At 41.3% G+C, this 19,227-nt stretch overlaps 1 protein-coding gene and 1 long non-coding RNA gene across 3 annotated transcripts in view; one reads left to right on the forward strand and one right to left on the reverse strand.

The window, feature by feature from the left end:
• The window catches only part of GRM7 (glutamate metabotropic receptor 7), a 425,704-nt gene that overhangs the window by 207,012 nt on the left and 199,465 nt on the right, over positions 1-19,227 (reverse strand). For both annotated transcript variants that reach the window (XM_083723485.1, XM_083723484.1), the window contains exons 3-4: positions 9,830-9,971; positions 1,279-1,433 (exon numbers count right to left, since the gene is read on the reverse strand). In XM_083723485.1, coding sequence (XP_083579611.1) covers positions 1,279-1,433; positions 9,830-9,971 — 297 coding nt within the window. The remainder of the gene's footprint in view (positions 1-1,278; positions 1,434-9,829; positions 9,972-19,227) is intronic.
• LOC310838150 overlaps positions 1-19,227 on the forward strand; it is a 719,862-nt gene that overhangs the window by 190,056 nt on the left and 510,579 nt on the right. The gene's annotated exons all lie outside the window — the stretch shown is intronic.

A 19,227-nucleotide genomic window follows, 5' to 3' on the forward strand; every position in this document is an offset into this window, starting at 1 on the left:
CGTTTACCTTCCCACTGGAGCGGTACCTATTTATCTACTTGCACTTTGATGTGCTTTCGAACTGCTGGGTTGGCAGGAGCCGGGACCAAGCAACGGGAGCTCACCCTGTCACGGGGATTCGAACTGCTGACCTTCCAATCAGCAAATCCTAGGCTCTGTGGTTTAACCTACAGTGCCAACCGCGTCCCAAGTCAATTGTAGCCCCCCCAAAAAAAATATCTCCGAAGAGGCGTTTTGGAGTGGATGGAGCTGCAGTGGGGAAGGAGGAGAAGGAAAGAACCATTGGGCCAGCTTGCCTTCCAATTGCACAGTGCTGAACAGAACGCTTTCAGACCAGATTTCCTTATAACTCTTAGAAGGAACAAGGAGTATATTAGCAGCATGAACATTGTAAAAAGGAATACAAATATTTGATTTCATTGGAACGAAGAAAGACACCGGATGTCAACTTAATGTGCGAAACTCATCTTCCAGGGTCTTTGCAGAGATAGCCTAACATGCAACAGGCACAAAGCTCTGTATCAACAGAGAACACTTTTTCTCTTTACACAGCATCTCCTTAAGAAAGAGGTTTCCATATTTAAAATGTATATGAATACCAATCAGGAAGCCTATTGATTCTTGAAGGGTGCTAATAGAACAAGAAGGGGCTAGAGCTTAGCAATGGAGCACATATTTTGCATGCAGAATATCCCATGTTCGAAACTATGCATCTCCAGGCAAGGATTTGTCTAAATCCCTACCGAGCCACTGCCAGTCAGAGTCAGCCCTCTGTGGGCGGGTGGGAGTGCACCTTGCTTGATCAACAAACAAATGGGAGCTTTAAGCTCCTACAGCATCCCTATAATATCATAAAGTTGGCAGGACCTGCTGTGCTTATAAAGAGGTTGCAAAACACATGAACATCTTTCTGGCTGCCGATAATTGACGCCGCATTTCACAAGTGTTCACCTTGGTGCAGAATATTTTACTGCTGTCATTTTACAGGGCTACCAGTCATCGTTGTCAGAGAAGCATTTGTATACCCCATGCAAGTCCCATGATGCCTGTTGCTCACTAACAGAGGTGATACGGAGAACAGCCTGCATGCTTATAAAGATTTTTGTAACAGCAGCCTACACAGATAGGAAGATAGCTTCTCTTAAATTCAGCTGCATTGTGTTTACGAATCTGAAACTTACAATATATGAGACAATGGTTTAACATGAAGTTAGGTTCACAGTCTACATGTAAAACAAGGGAGGACCATTCAGTGAAACTAGAGAGCAAAACCCTTACCTTCTATCGTTGCACGCTTGGGCAGAATGGTGATGGCTCCCTCAGCGACATCTTCCTGCTGAATTACAGGATTTATTTTGGAGCCCCAAGTGTCTGATGCAACCCAAAGAAAATGGCCAACTTGATCAGCCCTTTTTGCTGCTGCAAGGATATGCCTGCAGAGAGAAACAATTCAATTCAGTTGAGAGAAACATTTATAATTTACACAAATATAAAAGTGGGGGGAGAGAGAAGGAAAGTCAAAGTGATACTTATTCACTTGGGAACAATAGCAGGCAGAGAAAGGTTGCTTAATGAGCTGGAACAATGAATCCCCATAACTGGAAGTTGAGTGCTGCCTCATAAGGATGCTTTTAGTCTTGCTTTCCATTGTTTCTTGGCTTTGGAAGTTAGACTGGTACAATCAGCTGCACAATTTGATATAGTTAGGAAGCAGCTGTGTGATTTCAAAATCAAGGATGCTTAAAAAATATATCCACCGGTCATTTAGAAATTATGCCACAATTTGGGCTGCTCCTGAAGATTTTAACTTCCTTCAGAAATTCACTGGGGCAAGTCAGGTCCCAGAGTTAAGAATATAGTCCATTTTCTACAAAGCTCTTCATAACTGTCAAGGAAGAGGGGGTAGAAATAAGGGCATAGTTTTGTGACCAACCAGGCAATGACTTTGCAATCATAGTGCTTCTGGGTGGGGTCTAGAACGAATCTAAAACTGCCAGTGTTTTCACCACATGGTTGTGTGGTAACAGAGGCAGCTGCAGAGCTCAGGACTCCCAAGGATGGCTTGAGAGAAAGCATTACCTGGTACTGACACCATCTTCCTAACCTGGTATGCAGAGTTCCATCAAATGCCCACAACCTGAGTCCTCCCTGTACTCTCTCACTGGCTGCCGGTGCAGAGAGAACAGGGTACCACCTCTCTGTTAAAAGTGGTGCTTGCTGACAACTTATACCAGGAAGGGATAAGTTCCAGGCAGTCAGAGTACAGCTATGAAAAAGGAGGAGCATGAGGCTTGTATCCTCTGCCCCTTAAAGGCTTGAATATAGAAAGCTGTCTTAAGCTGCACCTCAGAAGGAAAGGCAGTGAGGAGACATCTGTAGTTTCAGGCTTTTCAAATCTAAGGCAGACTAAGTGTTGCCCAAATCAGTTTGAGATGATCTGACCTTCTATCTGAAGCATCAAAGTGGGATCCAAAACATTTTGAACATACAAGCAGAAGATTGTACTGTAAATCTCTTAACCCTTTAGTTTGTTTGACACCCAAGGGCAGCAACATAACCCAGGGCTGCCATACATCCGGATTTTGTTCAACAAAATTGCTCAACAATTTTTGATTGTCCTGGCTTTTACTTTTTGAAATATGGCAATCCTAACATAATTAAAGCTTCAATGAATGTGATATATAGTATAGTTTATGCCTTCCTAAATGCAAAATGTAGAATTACTTCTCCTGGAAATTTATTTTTATCTTGATTTTACAACACATTTCACTCCTCATTCTATCGCCATGGTAATTTCAGTGCTAATTACTTCCCTGTAGAATAATCTATACAAAAAGGTCTATGGGCATTTAGCTATAGTACATTTCATACTGAAGAAAATACCCCTATCTTATTTTCCTTCCTAATGGTTAAGCAAGTATGGATATGATTGCACTTGGAAAGGCCACTTCTCCCCCGTAATAGGAGGGTTGCAATGAATGCCCATGGTTTTCATTTCCTAAAGCAAAAAAAGAGCACAATTACCATATCAGATAAGTGTTCAAATATTGCCACAACTTTCCAAACAGTTGATTGACTGGTGAAACAGAGAAAAGAAAAACGATGACATTACACAAGATGCTGCGGAATCAAGCTAATTGCATGGAACAAGGAAGGAGCGCAATAGCTCAGTCTTTGAGCAATACCCCAGCACTAAAGCAATATCAATAAAGAGCACAGAAAAGCAAGACGTAATTATAAGCGATAGGCTAACATCCTAGCCTTCTTCAGGCTTTTTCCATGCAATTAACATTGTACAGGCGAGGAAGGGAGAATGAGCGTGCTCAAGCACTGCATAGAAAATTAGCATTCTAAAATGTGTGACGATCCTACATGGATTAAAGGCTCCCAGTGCAGTCACTATCTCACCAGCTCGTGGAGGGCAAGAGGAACAGCAACAGAGGGATGGGACAAGTGTTATGTACTGAAGTTCTCACCCCGGGCCAGCAGGGGGATACTGTAGATAGTTATGCAAATAAGGGATCGAATGTGATGTTCAGTGATTGGATAGTTTTAGAAAGTTGTTACACTAACGTTGTACTGGAGCTCTATATAAGCAGGCTGACTGAGCCCTTCAGTTCAGTTCCGTCCTGGCCTGTGAATAAACAAGAGCTGTTTGAAGAATCGCTGTGTCGTCTGATATGTTCACCCACAACTTAACAACAAGCATATTCATCCCCACTTCCTCTTCTATGCAATATTAATTGTGTGGCTCAAGGAATGCCGGAAGAGGCTCCTGCAAACTAATGAAATGACAGCACGTTTTTTCACAACAGGAAGGATGTGCATAAGCGCACAGACACTCTAGTAAAATAAACAGGTCTGTGTCTTTAAGCGAAGAGTGATGGACAATTTTAGCATTCAACTAACTTGTGAAATAAGAATTCATGAAATTTCTGGCCTCCCCAAAACTGAATATCCACAGGGATTATCTCATTATATATTTCAAAATCAGCATGCAGTTTCTGCCCATGGACATTTATCCATTCATTACACTTTCGGCACACTTCCTTACAATAGTTTTCTCAGTCTTTAAAATGTGTGTTTAAAACTAATAAGTGAGAAACCTGCTAGAATGGAAGGTTTTTCACTGTGGGGAGACAGGGAGAATAGCATGGCTTCAGCTGATTGGCAGGAACAAAATAGGATGGCGGTTCTTGCATCAGCAAAGGATTTAACAAAGTTCATCATATATATAATTCTGCTTGCACCAGTCCCACAGCCCGGCTGCAAATGGCACCAGGGATGGCACAATGAGGCAAAACACTGGTATGAGCCCTGCCAGACTCCTTAGATGCTGTTGCTCCCATCCACAAATCATTCTTACAAAAGCACCCATTGGCATCCATAACTCATGCTGAATAGGCACTCATGTCAATGGAAAGGCATGCCAGCATAGGACATCCCATTCTTCACTTCTGAGCTATAGTTCTAACACAGGAATTACAAGCATCATTTACTGAAAGAGTATGAGCAATGTGCTGTCTGGGGGAACCTTTGGTTATTGGCATCACTCCCAACATTTGAGACCTTCACATTGTCCATACCTAACTGGCATTGCAGATGTGTAGAGTCCAGACTGGGTTTAACATGTATGCATGTGCCCTGGATATTGCTGAGATGTATTTCCCATGCATAAATGCCTCAGGTGAGTGAAACAAGGATGCTATCAAACTATGTCTCATTTTAACAATACTAAATTCTTCAATATCTGTTATAGGATTCCAGCATATATATTGGGGATGTATTCTACTAACCATCCTATCAGTGCAAGGATTTCCACCTGTGCAAATGGACTCCCCACTCCTCCCTCTGCATGTTCTGCACCCTCTCCAAATCTGTTCCAGGGGGTTGGGGGAACCTCTAAAACAGCTTTAGGAGGCACACAGGTGGGGTGGAGGAGAGCTGGAGAACATTCCATTGCACTAGAAAAGAAACCTTGAACTGATGGAATGATTTCCTTCGTTTCACGTTGAATTCCAGCCACTGGCTCAGAGAAGAAGGATATCATTGCATTTCTTGACCTCCTTGCCTATTTGCCTATATGCCTCCATGGAATAAAGAGGGCACTCTTGGCTTGTTGGTGACAATGGCATTCAGAAGGACACCACATGGAATCATTTAAGTGATCAGCTGAGCAATATAAAAGGAAGCCATGCAGAACCTGCAAATCACCCACCAACCATATACAGAAACCAGCAGCTGCCTGATGTTACTGTTACAATATTTCTCTTGCTTATTAATTTTCTTAATTAAGTGATATGCAGAGACAAAATTCGGATTCATGTAATATTCACAAAACAAGCGTTGTCTGAACAAAGGAGCCACTAAGGAAGGGAAGATGGGACAGGGAAGTATGTGAGTCCGAGGGCAACAAATTCATGATTTGACCATATGTGGCAACGTGATCCAATATATTAAAAATAAATGTTAAAATAAATCTTTAAGCTACAGCTTGACACTACATTGTGACTGATTTCCCTTTTTAAAAAAGGAAAGAAAAAAATGAGGCTTTTGTGTTTGTGGAAAATCCAGAACCAGGTTTGTGGAGAACATTTCCCTAAAGTGTTTTTGCTAGCAGAGGTCCTGTGGGCTGGCCTTGCATAGTGCCTTTGCAATGTTATACTGCAGGGGAGCCAATTTTGTGCCCTCCAGATGCTCTTGGACTCCAACTCTCATCATCCCTGACCATAGGCCATGCAGCAGCAACAGCAGCAACAACAACAACATCCTCTTTCTGTATAAATCAACTAATTTCTGACTAATAAATCAATCACAAAGTGCAGAGGAATAATAATAATAATAATAATAATAATAATAATAATAATAATAATTTATTTGTACCTCACCCATCTGGCTGGGTCGCCCCAGCCACTCTAGGTGGCTATGAGTGGACACTGTGATATTGGCAACAAGAACAACACTTAGACAATGTTGTGTGTGTTCAGGGTTTTTGTACAACATCTAATTCAATGTGTGTTGTTGTTGTTTAGTTGTTTAGTCGTGTCCGACTCTTCATGACCCCATGGACCAGAGCACGCCAGGCACTCCTGTTTTCCACTGCCTCCCACAGTTTAGTCAAACTCATGCTGGTAGCTTTGAGAACACTTTCTTGCCCACAGTAGTAGATATGATGGTCATCCAAACTGAATTCACCCATTCCCGTCCATTTTAGTTCACTGATGCCCAGGATGTCAATATTTATTCTTGCCATCTCATTTTTGATCACATCCAACTTACCCAGGTTCATGGTTCTTACATTCCAGGTTCCTATGCAATATTTTTCTTTACAGCACTGGACTTTACTTTCGCTTCCAGGCATATCCGCAACTGAGCGTCCTTTCGGCTTTGGCCCAGCCACTTCATCAGCTCTGGATCTACTTGTACTTGCCCTCCGCTCTTCCCCAGTAGCATGTTGGACGCCTTCCAACCTGAGGGGCTCATCTTCCAGCGTCAGAACTTTTATATGCCTGTTGTCTTTGTCCATGGAGTTTTCTTGGCAGGGATACTGGGGTGGCTTGCTGCTTCTGCCTCCAGGTGGATCACGTTTGGTCAAAACTCTCCACTATGACCTGTCCATCTTGGGTGCCCTGGTCGGCATAGTTCATAGCTTCTCTGAGTTATTTAAGCCCATTCGCCATGGCAAGGCAGTGATCCATAAAGGGGAATTCAATGTGTAGTCTACTGAAAATGTACTTTATTTTATGTGGTAATGGCTGTGAATCTTGGGGTATGGTTTTTTGTTTTGCTTTTTGGTACTTCCCCCTCTTTATTTCATTTCATATATTCTACTGAATTGTTATATAACAACAAGAACAAGAACAACAACAGCAACGGAACTGTCATCATCGGATTTTACCAGAAACCTTGCATAGTTCCAATAATGGTTTCAGGTTCTGTAATTGTTTGTCTTTTGTTACTTCATTATATTGCAAAGCGCAATCTGGAAGAGGATAATCTGAACATATTACTGAATAACAGTGCCTTAGTTCTTCCCCTTAATGGTATCATTTCATAAAAGAGAGAGAGAGAGAGAGAGAGCCAGCAGTTTTTAATCAGGTTTCAGGCTTTCTTCAATGGAATTGGCTTTGCTTTGGATTGTTTCATTTCTAATATCACTTATCTTCCGTTTTACCTGAAATTACCTGTATAATAGTTTATTTTAACAGCTCCAAAGCCCAACAATTCTTGGATGCCCCTGGTTCCTCTGATTCCTCAATAGCAAGCAATTGTAGCAAACAGGTGCTATTTGGAATCTGTTGAGCTGGAAGCTAGAACTGAAGTTGTGTGGGTTGCCCTTCAAGGTGAAACAACTTTCACAGAGGGACCTGAGCAGCAGAGTTGGCCCAGCGATGAAGCAATGTGAGGCAGTTGCCTCAAACTGCAGGCTAGGAGAAGCAGCTGATTTGCCTCTCTTTCTTATTGCCCTCCTCCTTCTCTGGTGCCTACCCACTGTGTACCTGCATGTTCAGTGACACCACCCCAGCTGTCTCCCTTTCAGTCAGTTTGAATATTTGCATGCCCTTTCAACCCTCAACCTGTGAAGTGTATCCCGTCACATCCAATCAACAGCCTTCTCTGGTCAGGACAATGGAAGATGTTCCTCTAACTAGCTTAGCTCCGGCCTCTGCTGCAGCCAATGAAAAGTGGGCTGTGTTGAGAGTAATGATAGCAGATCTCCATTAACTATTTGCTTGCTTATTTCAAAATGGCGTGCAAACCTTTACCTCTGCAGGTTTAAGTCATAAGCATCTCTATTCTATACCTATTCTCTTTCTCATTCTCCTTTCTTCTCTCAGACTCTTTATTTCCTTCATTTTTTTCTTCCTCTTTCATTTGTCTTCTGAAACATTGCTTATATATTTTTTTAAAATAATTGAAAACAAGTCATTCTAAACCATGTGACCATCATTCTATAAGGTGGGTCTCAGTTGGCAACAATTGCAGCCTTTATCTTCCCATCCCAAAGATTGTGAAAATGTTCAGCCCGAGTACTGATTGAATAACTTAGTGGTTTATGTATCTTGTATTTTCTATCCCACAAATTGCTCAGTAATTTTCTAAGACTTTGGGGGGCTATTGGTTTCTTAATCAGCTCTCATCTTGGTTAAAATTAAATCAATGCAACACAGTCTCCAGACAAAATGGTAACTTATATCAATACAGTTTTTTTATTTAAAAACACAGGCAAGATGGAGCTTTTTCATCTAAGGAACTACTACTGTGTTGGTATTGCCAGGGGTCAGCAAACTTTTTCTGCAGGGGGCCGGTCCACTGTCCCTCAGACCCTGTGGAGAGCCGGACTATATTTAAAAATAAATAAATGAACTAATTCCTATGCCCCACAAATAACCCATAGATACATATTTTTTTAAAAAAAGAAGCACACATTCTACTCATGTAAAAACACCAGGCAGGTCCCACAAATAACCCAGAGATGCATTTTAAATAAAAGAACACATTCTACTCATGTAAAAACACGCTTATTCCCAGACCGTTTGAGGGCCGGATTTAGAAGGCAATTGGACTGGATCTGGCCCCCAGGCCTTAGTTTGCCTTCCCATGGCATAGACACTTTACAAGAAGGGTCTGCCCTCCTCTGCTCCCCCTCCCAATTAATCTCAATCTTCAGATGATTTTGATCATAATGTTTACATCAAACATTTTCTCTCTTTATTGTTTGGCAAGTTTTAGCTTAGGGTTGCCATAATTCAAAAAGCAAAAACCAGTTGTTGAGCTTTATAAATTTTTTTTACAAATTGTTGATGCTAAAAAACCTGCAATTTTTCGATTGACCTGCCTAAGATCCAGGAGAAAGCGCCACCTTTCGGAAATCCCCCCCCCTTTTGAAATCTCAGTAATGTCCAGAAAAATCCAGACGTATGGCAGCCCTATTTTAGCTAAACATCTTTTACAAATCCGCTTGCAATAGATTTGATCTTGACTATCAAACAACTCTGATTGTAAAAAGTCTACATTTAATGAATTTTCATAGTAACAGAGCTCTTGGTGAATTCTGCCTTGATTTTGCACCTTTGGTCCTGCAAGGCTAAATGTCAAAGCATCAAGTTCCCAGACCAAAGGCCTTGCAGTTTAGCTACTTTGCAAGTGAATTGCAATCAACTGAATTCTGCAAAGGGCAATATAATTAGCTACAAAGGACCTGTGCTGTAAAGTACAAAATATTTGGATTGCAAGCAAGTGATCTGAGATGCAGATTGCACTACCAGCTAATTCCTTTGGCTCTTACCATCCCTTTAGTTGTACACAAAAGTAAATGAGGTCTAGTTCATGCATATGATGTAGGACAAAGGTTCTTGGAATTTACCACTTCAGACTGCAGACAAGCAATCACACAACTGTATATTATCTATAAATATGCTTTGATGGACAGATTGATAGACAGGTAGATAATCACTCTATGTACATAGTACACCAGAGGCCATGGAGAAAAGTTCTACTGAGTATTTTCTGCTAGCATTTTCTGCTAGTGTACCAGTTTTGTATGGGGAGGGAATTTTCCTATGGGGAAGAATTCAACCATATAATCCCCCTCCTTCAGTCTGAAGTGGTACAGTCCAGGAACAATTGTGTATCAACATCTATTGTTCATGTAACACAGATAAATTTTAATACACAAAACTGATGCAGCTCGCAAACACTTCCACTACTACTTTGAGTTGCACATTCTGTTCTATGTGTATATGCTCTTGAAATTATTTTCTGTATTTTCTTGCTAATCCACAAAGCCATTATGTGTAAACAAGTTAATTTCTCCAGTCATCCTTACTTTATATCCTCATCGTAGGCAAATACAATGATAGCCCTGGCTCTGGGAGTATCTAGGAGCAGCTTGATAATTTTATCAAATTCGTAGGTCTTGTCTTTGCGATCCTGAGGGATTTTCAATGACTGAGCAATGCAGAGGTTACCTGTTAATAGAAAGAAAGAAGACAAGATGCTAAAATCTGTAAATTAGTGCAAGAAGGAATACTGGGGGGGGGGGGAATAGTGGTTAGATGAAGATTTCATTTGTCCAGTGTGGTCCAGTGGATGTGGTTTTAACTCTGGGGAAAATGGATCCAAATTTCCACTCAGCCATGAAGATATCTGGATGTTCATATGCAAGTAATCAGATCAGCCTAACCTACCTCAGAAGTTCTCAGCTAGTCCAACCTGGCACTGTGAAGATTAATAATTCAGGAATATTAGGGTACCCTATAAATCAACAAGGCAGTATAAATGATTAAAAGTGGAGGGAAAGAAAGAAAAATGCAGATAAATCTGAAAATCTGAATCCAGAATTAGATTTCCATTAAATTTTCCAAACTTTATTGAGGTTTCCCAAAATCTAGACTGCCCTCCAAGTGTGTAGAAGCATCGCTTGGATTTTGGTTTTTCACCTAAAATTCTTCATGGCGTGCAATGCGTCCATCCCTGCTACCCTCACATCATAATCGAGAGGGCTGTGAATCCAAGGCCTGTAAAGAGAGATGGATCTGTGCACTGCAGGTGAGCTGCATTTGGAGAAGATTCAGCAAAACATAGCAAAAGACATAGCAGGTTCTGGGGTGCGGCCATCCCACATAGGGCTTTGGCAAGTTGTACGCAGATGGAACTCTAACCACAATTTCACCTTTGGTTGGATTTCACTATAGCTTAAGAAAGGTTTCCTGAGAGGTGATAACAACATGAGAAGGAACATGCTTGTCAACAGACGAGGGAGAGGGAGAGGGAGAAGGAGAGAGAAAGAGGTAGAGAGGTGGCATGATGCTGTAAAGAAAGGTAAAGTTAAAGATGATTCAAAAGAGAGAAAAAAAAACCTCATGCATGGAGTTTGCTTTCAATTCTGCATTGTGATCACTACTGAACTTTGGAGTGGTATACTTACTTTCTGCTACTGCAAACCTTTTATTTAAGGGGATGCCAGAAAAAAAAGCACATGAGCACTGGTGGTGGTAGGTAATAAGATCTGATGCCCATCCTTCACACTGCTTTGTAAACTCAGATAATGTTAATACCTAGTTTTGGGGTTCTGTGGGAATGGTGGGGGTGAGAGGTCAATGCGTATGTGTCCTCAGGCTCACTCTGATCAACAATAGATTGTTCTGAATTCTTAAATATTCAGTGTAGCCATAGATTGTCCAACTAAAACAAAGGACAGCCAGGTTCAAATCTCCACTAAATGTGAAACTCCCTAAGTGATGGTGGGGTAGCCACTGCCTCACAGAATGGTTTTGAGGCTGAAGTGAGAGGGTAGTGAATCATGTATGTTGGCCTGACGAAGAAAAACTGAGATGCAAAACTCAATCAATCAATCAATCAATCAATCAATCAATCAATCGGAGATGCCTTTGGTCTTAACTGTTACAAAACAAATTTTGTCTCATGAACATCAACTAATTTAAAATCTAATATATGCTTTATGTTTTGAGGGTGTGTGTATGTGTGTCAGAATTGCACAGACATGAGCACTGTGCACAAATTATGCATTCCTCCTCCAGAAAACCTGTTCTTTATTTTGATAGAAGATGGCATCTGATAAACTTTCCTACTATTCTCCCCTCCCCTGTTTCTTTCCAACACTAGGTCAGACCTGCTCTAATGGCCTGTCCACTGCATCAGGGACACATTTGGACATTAACCTTAAGCTTATTAATAGCACAGCAAATGTGCGAGGTACGGCCATGTGGAGCCTCTGCTCAACGGGGATGGTGTTAAAGCCTTGGAGTGATACATAAAGGGAAGGGTGGGGAGTGAAAATCCATTTCCCCAAACAATATTGTGAAAATTACCTGACTTTATAGTTACTACTTTCCCCTGCGGCTCGAGTCTCTTTGGCAGACAGACCCAATTGCTTCTGAATTGTCCAAGTCATTTAAATTCCCAGCACTATCTGTCCCTGGCTGTACTCACAGGTAGCACAGAGACACTAAAACATTTAGCCTGAAACATCCCCAAAGAACAGCCTGCTAGACAAAACATAAAACCAAAGTGAGACTTTCCTCACACAATCTTTCAGGAGAAGAAGAAGGTTCTATTGCTGAGTGCAGTTCAGGACAGCTACCATAATTCAGGGCAGCTAATTCTGCACAGAGTACAAAAGGCCAACTTGCCATTTTATTTTTAAAAATGTTTCCTAATTGCTGTGCAAACACATCTACTATAGGTAAAATGTAAACTTAAATATAAACCTGTGGTAAGCCGTTTTTTGTTTAAATATAAGCAGTGTATAAATTGTATGAATAAATAAATGTCACACAATTTGTATGCAAATGATCATATTGCTTACCGTGTAGGTACAATAAACCATTTCAAATTCTAATAAAGATATATACAGTAAGTCCTATTCTTGTGGATCTCATTCTCATAGTTGCTTAAAGTGCTTTGGGCTTTAATGTGCAACAGATATTTACTACTAAGAGTATTAAGTTATATGACATTTTAAATGGCTACTGATATTCACGATTCTGCCTTAGGCACTGCAGAGAAAAGAATCATGACACAAAGGAATCACATTTCCAAAGGTCTAATTTCCAGCTTCACAGTTGGGTCCTTCTCTAACGTTTCCAGATCTTTGCAGTTTCATCAGAGGAAACCAATCTATCCTGTCACATCTCATAACAGCTGTAGTGTCCTCCAGCAGATGTCACTATGGCACAGTTTGTCATTATTATAAGGCCAAGATATATGCATCTGATCATTTATGAGATTACTTCTTAAAGAAAAATTAATAATAATAATAATAATAATAATAATAATAATAATAATAATAATATCCTCCATCAGGTTTGCTGCCAACCCTGGCAATATGATGGCTGGTGGAAGCTTAGGCTTGATGACCTGGGTCTATGCTAAGAGACAGGCTGGATCTGGATGGGATGCTGCCCTGGATCCAAATATGATAGGTTTTCGAATGTCATGTATATATTTGTTGGTTTGTTTGTTTGACTTTGACTGAGAAGATGAAATAAATGACTGGAGCCTACTCCCTGGGATCATCCGTCCAAAAGCAAGCAAGCAAGCAACAACAAAAGACTACTGTTGCAGTCAACTGATAAAGAAGTGGGAGAGATAAAGTTTGTTTTTCTTTGGACCCAGCAACCGTTTTTGGGCCTTGGGAACAGGACTTTGCCATGGATGGATGGGCTGAGCTGGACTGAGAGCCAACATGTGGAGAATGAATGAGAGGGCAAGAGTTGGGCTACGCTGACTTAAGTACCCAACCCCGGCTCAGCCCAAGACACACTAGCATAACTTACCCATCCCAGCTCAGCCAGCTGGGTCAAGCAAGTCAAGACCTTGAAAAATGGGTATTCTGTGGAAGTGTCTAGGGAAGGACCAGGCAAGGGAGACAGACCTATGTTGAGTCCAAACTCCATTCAGCTCTGTCACATGATCTGGCAACCTGGTAGAACTTACATAAGTAAAAAAAAGAGTGGTGTAAGTTAAACTATTTTAAAGGCTTCTTCCCCCACTGCTGGGTTGAGGTAGGCTCAATTGGCAGTATCACCGCTCCTGATCAAAGTCTGGGTCTGGCATACTTTATGCCAGTGTGTGTGTGTGTGTGTGTGTGTTATTGTTTGTTTGTATTTTGGTTGTTATTCTCTTATGTATTTTGTACTTTTAGACCATAAACCTTACTGTGATCTTTGGATGAAAGGCACTATATAAATTTAATAAAATTAGTTACACTGGATTCCCATATTTTGCTCTCTTATTATGGGCTAGTTTCCTAGCCCTCCGGAATTCTAGGATGTACTTCTCAGCTAGGCACTAGGCTTTGGGAAGGAGGTGTGAGGCTCTGGCACTGTCCTAGAGCCCTCCTTCCTTCTTCCCAAAGCCCAGCGTTTACTAGGCTTTGGGAAGGAGGCAGGAAGATGCCCCCTTGGCCCCTGTGCACCTCTGGAGGAAAGCTGAATAAGGACTCGCTAAAGATCTTAGTTTGACCAAAATGCGGGAGGCAGCGGAAGACAGAAGTGCCTGGCGTGCTCTGGTCCATGGAGTCACAAAGAGTCGGACACAACTAAACAACAACAAGGATCTTAGACCAACCAACCCTAGCAAAAAAAAGTCAGATGAAATTCTACTTAAAAAAGGAAAATGCCATCTGAAGCACACTAGTGTGTAACATAGTGTGTAACACTAGTGTGTAACATATAGGAGGTGTTGTTTTTTTCTCCTGAAAAGGCTCAGTGGCGTAGCGTGGGGGTGCAGGGGGGGCCGACCGCACCGGGCACAACATCTGGGGGTTAGGGTTAGGGGGTGCAAATCCACGGGTTAGGGGGCGCAAATCCACGGGTTAGGGGGTGCAAATTACTTGCCTTGCCCTGGGTGCTGACAACCCACACTACGCCACTGAGAAGGCTCAATAGACCTTATAATGGGTATGTAACATAATCAAAATGAACTCATGTGATTTGTAAATGTATCCCCAACTGAAACTGTGATCTAACAGAAGAGTTCATGTTGTGTTGGATATATCCGGGCTTGTAAGTGTTCTTGCCTATGTGAATCAAATTAAAATGGGGTAGAAATATGCCTAGCTCACCAAATTACATTTGTGCATGTGCACACACAAATGTATATGCAATAAAGTGTCTTGAACTATTAATCACGGATTCAGGGAGCAAAGCCACTTGTCTGTCAATCAAGTAGTAGTTTATCCACCCAGAAACAGAATTTGTTCTCAGAAAATCCAGCACGTTACTAGTCTGCAGAGGAAACATATTGAATAACTCCTTTAAAATATTTGCTTTGATAAATAATGCCTTATGTATAATAAACTCCTGTGCCTTCACCTCTCCATACTCAATATCTCACCTTTATGTCATACAGGTTTCTAAGAGACCGATATACCTTGCATCTAAAATAAGAGATGCCCTCTAGATATTCTCATGAAACCCAAATCAGCATCTCTTAAAGGGCTCATGTCTATAGGCTGTTCAGGCCCTACAATGAATACTTTATGAAATCTGACAAGGTCAAAATCCAAGGCTGGATGGGTTTAGGCCATGTTAGCTTAACAGCTGTCAGTTACTCCCTACAGCAAGTTGTTTCAAGATGGCTGCTCCAATATGTAGAGCAAGAAATGAGTAAAGGATAGCCAGCATATAAAGTTCTAGCTTACTTTAAAAAAGAAGCTGATCTTCTTCACACTGTGCCATATCATAAACTCCCATTTAATCTCTTATTTATGTCAAAAGCCAATTGCCATTTTGCATGGGGGTTTGCATCTCCGCAATGGGGTAAGCTCCCGTTGCTCAGTCCCTGCTCCTGCCAACCTAGCAGTTCGAAAGCACATCAAAGTGCAAGTAGATAAATAGGTACCTCTCCGGCGGGAAGGTAAATGGCGTTTCCGTGCGCTGCTCTGTTTCGCCAGAAGCGGCTTAGTCATGCTGGCCACATGACCTGGAAGCTATACGCCGGCTCCCTCAGCCAATAAAGCGAGATGAGCGCCGCAACCCCAGAGTCGGCCATGACTGGACCTAATGGTCAGGGGTCCCTTTACCCCTTTACATTTACCTATGGGGGAAACAGGGTTCTTCCCTCTTATACATATACTTTGGCTCACAGGGCTAGCATAACAATTGTTTGGTTCCTAGCTATCATCAAATTGTAAGAGATGAGAATGGCAAATATGGTCATATTCACAAGTGGGATCTGAATAATGTGTTGCAGTGCAGTGCTCCTGTTCAGGCTTCCAGTCAGCAAACCAAACCCTTTTCCAAGATATTCCCAGTACACTGCCATGGATTTCCATTACCAGTCACAGAAATCAGTATTCTTCCAAGTCTGCTGATACCTCCCTCATGTGCATGGATGATGCCATTTTGGCTACATAAAACCTAATACAACAGTGGCATTCCTTGGGGTTATGAAGATGAATTAGTTAAGAATCATGCTGTAATAAACATATAAAGTGTGGGTTTATATGACTGTTTCCTAATAAATATGGATGCAATATGCACTTGAAGCATAATTTGTTTTGTTTTTTTTTGCAGAGAATTTCTGTGTGGAATGAGAATTAAGATTCCTTTGGAACTTGTCCATATGGAATTTTTTTACTGAATAATTTTAAATGTTTCTCTGTTTATTGGTTGGTTTTATATATTTTCCCCACAGCAAACCTAATCTAAAGCAAAATTAAACAGAAGCCATAGTGTGTAAATTGGCAGAGAAACGAATAATGTCTAGCACAGATGAGTTAATTAAGAACTTTATTCTATTAAAGTTGTCACTGTAATTTTTGGTGCATTTTTAATGCAGTTCCCTGGTGCATTTTATCACCTCAAAGACTCACTTTTATTATGACAGTTAAATCAAGCTTCTTTAATCTACCAAAATCAAGGCAGTCGCTGGAAGACTAAATTGAATGCTAAGAATGGTGTAAATGATAATTATGGAAGAGATGGAAAAGATAGAATAGTTTTTCTTGATGGATTGATTCTTATCTAAAAATAGGTAATTACAGAGCCTCATAACTTGTTAACTCCACAATGTCCAACGTAATGAATTCTCAATTGTTAAGTTTGTAAGAATTGTCCTGCGGAGGAGCAAAATTATTTCATAGAATCATAGAGTTGGAAGAGACCACAAGGGCCATCGAGTCCAACCCCCTGCCAAGCAGGAAACACCATCAGAGCACTCCTGACATATGGTTGTCAAGCCTCTGCTTAAAGACCTCCAAAGAAGGAGACTCCACCACACTCCTTGGCAGCAAATTCCACTGTCGAACAGCTCTTACTGTCAGGAAGTTCTTCCTAATGTTTAGGTGGAATCTTCTTTCTTGTAGTTTGGATCCATTGCTCCGTGTCCGCTTCTCTGGAGCAGCAGAAAACAACCTTTCTCCCTCCTCTATGTGACATCCTTTTATATATTTGAACATGGCTATCATATCACCCCTTAACCTCCTCTTCTCTAGGCTAAACATGCCCAGCTCCCTTAGCTGTTCCTCATAAGGCATTGTTTCCAGGCCTTTGACCATTTTGGTTGCCCTCCTCTGGACACGTTCCAGTTTGTCAGTGTCCTTCTTGAACTGTGGTGCCCAGAACTGGACACAGTACTCCAGGTGAGGTCTGACCTGTGTATGCATAAATGACACATAACCAACCACATCACATCTTTTCTCTGGTTAGCATTCACAAGAATCTGAGCATCAACCATTACACTTTTTTTTGTCATATTAGAAATTAAATAAATAGATACATGAAGGGTCCCAGATATTTGTTTTAACCCCTAAAACTAAAATGGCTATTTTAAGAAATCAAACCTGGGGGTTACCTTATAATCACTACCCATCGAATAAAAACTTCCAGATAATTTTTTGGGGGTACTAAGGTTGGTCATGGTCTCACAAATGAATTGGTCATAGATCCTAAAGGGGAGGAGATACGAGATGAGAACCATGGGTCTGATCCTAATGAGGATGAACCAGAAACCCGGTCCAATGAGAAAAACTACTTGCAGATGTGAAACTCAACTACCTGTGTGCCCCTAAACATGTGTCCCAGGTCCCCTATGGCCTGTTCCCTACAAATGCTGGATCAATGTCAGTACTGTCAGACTTCTGGCAACTTCTGTCCAGGTGAAATTGCCTCTGACTTTCTGTTCCTCAATTCCAGTTGCTTTCTTGTTTGCTATGAGTTTCCTGCACCTCTAGCTGACCAGATAACAGGGATACTCCCACAGAAACCTCACCTTGCCCTGTGTGCCTCCCCAAGAAGCCAAAATAGAACAGCTGGCAGGCTTGGATTGTGGTCAGAGAATGTGCATGACAAATTATCTGCTTAGGATAAATGTGCCTCCTGCTAATTATTTTGAGGAAGACCCTGAAATGATAAAAATCATGGGCTTGTACAAAACTGAGCAGTTTATCTGATTCCCCAGTTGACCATCTTGCAAGGTTATTTGTGAAGTGCTATTGCCTAGGAGAATCTCCCATTCTTTACATCTTCTTAACTTTATCCTTTTAGCTTAGGTCACTGCACACCTCAGACTTTTAGTTATGGTTTCTGCAAGGTAAGAAATGAACTGTTATTAGGCTCCCATTCCAGAGATACTAGACAGACAGTGGCACACATTGTGCCTGAATAAAGGCATAAGGTGAGATTCAACTAATTAGCCCTCCTAGAAGAAGCCAGTGCAAAAAATTCTGCTACCGCAGTGGGGCTTTCTCCCCTCTCCTTCCCCATGCACCCTCCAAATTTGGCTTGTGGGGGGCTGAAGAACCCACAGAACAGCCCAGAGGGAAAGCAGGAGGGGGTCCTTCCATCTTGCAAGCCGAAAAGCTTGCACTGACAGAAAGACTGCACTGATGGTACATTGCCTTGCTTCCTCACAGTAGCAAAACACAGAGCTACAAAAGAGGGTTGCCAAAGTGATGTTTGGTATAGTGTGGGACCATAAAATGAGAAGCAAAATAGAAGCAAAAGAATGCTTGTGATATGTCCTTTATCTGGAGAGAAAGAGAGAGAGAGAGAGAGAGAGAGAGAGAGAGAAGAAGAAGAAGAAGAAGAAGAAGAAGAAGAAGAAGAAGAAGAAGAGAAAACTTGTTTGTTTGCCTGTTGTCTTTGGGTGCAATTTCATTGTAGGCAGTGGGCATTGATGCTTGCCCATTTCTGATTTGCAGTCATTTGTCTGCTACCTAGAATTACTGGTTGCAACACTGCTCACAAACAATACCTTCCAACACTGATTTGGCTCCATTGCCCAAAGCAATTTCCTGCAACCTCCGCATGCCCAGGAGAATGTTATGCTCTGTGACATTGTTTTATTTTTCTGAACTGCCTCTTGGAACACCACACTGTAATTTAAGAGATTGTTCAGTGCTGTGCCATTCTTACAAGGATTTCTCTCCAGCCTCTGTATTAATGTGACCGCCTCTAGATAGTGAAGCATTTTACAAGTTGCAAGCACAAAGCCTTCTAAAAAAAATAAAAATAAAGCTTTTCTGATTTATTTATTTTCTTGGACAGATGCATAGTGTTCCAGCCTATTTCAGATGACTGTGCAGCCTTCAAGGCAAGCAGTCATTGTCAACTAAGGGAAAAAAAATTCAACGAGCAAGAAAGGAATAATGACTAAGCGGTAGGTAGCATTTGTACATTCTATAGGAAGCCAGCTTGAATGTTCTCTAAATTTTAATAGATTAGTGACTGCAGAGCACAGCATAGACTTGAATGTACA

The sequence above is a fragment of the Podarcis gaigeae genome (genome assembly GCF_964106915.1).
Source record: "Podarcis gaigeae genome assembly, chromosome: 2".
NCBI classification, from domain to species: Eukaryota; Metazoa; Chordata; class Lepidosauria; order Squamata; family Lacertidae; genus Podarcis; species Podarcis gaigeae.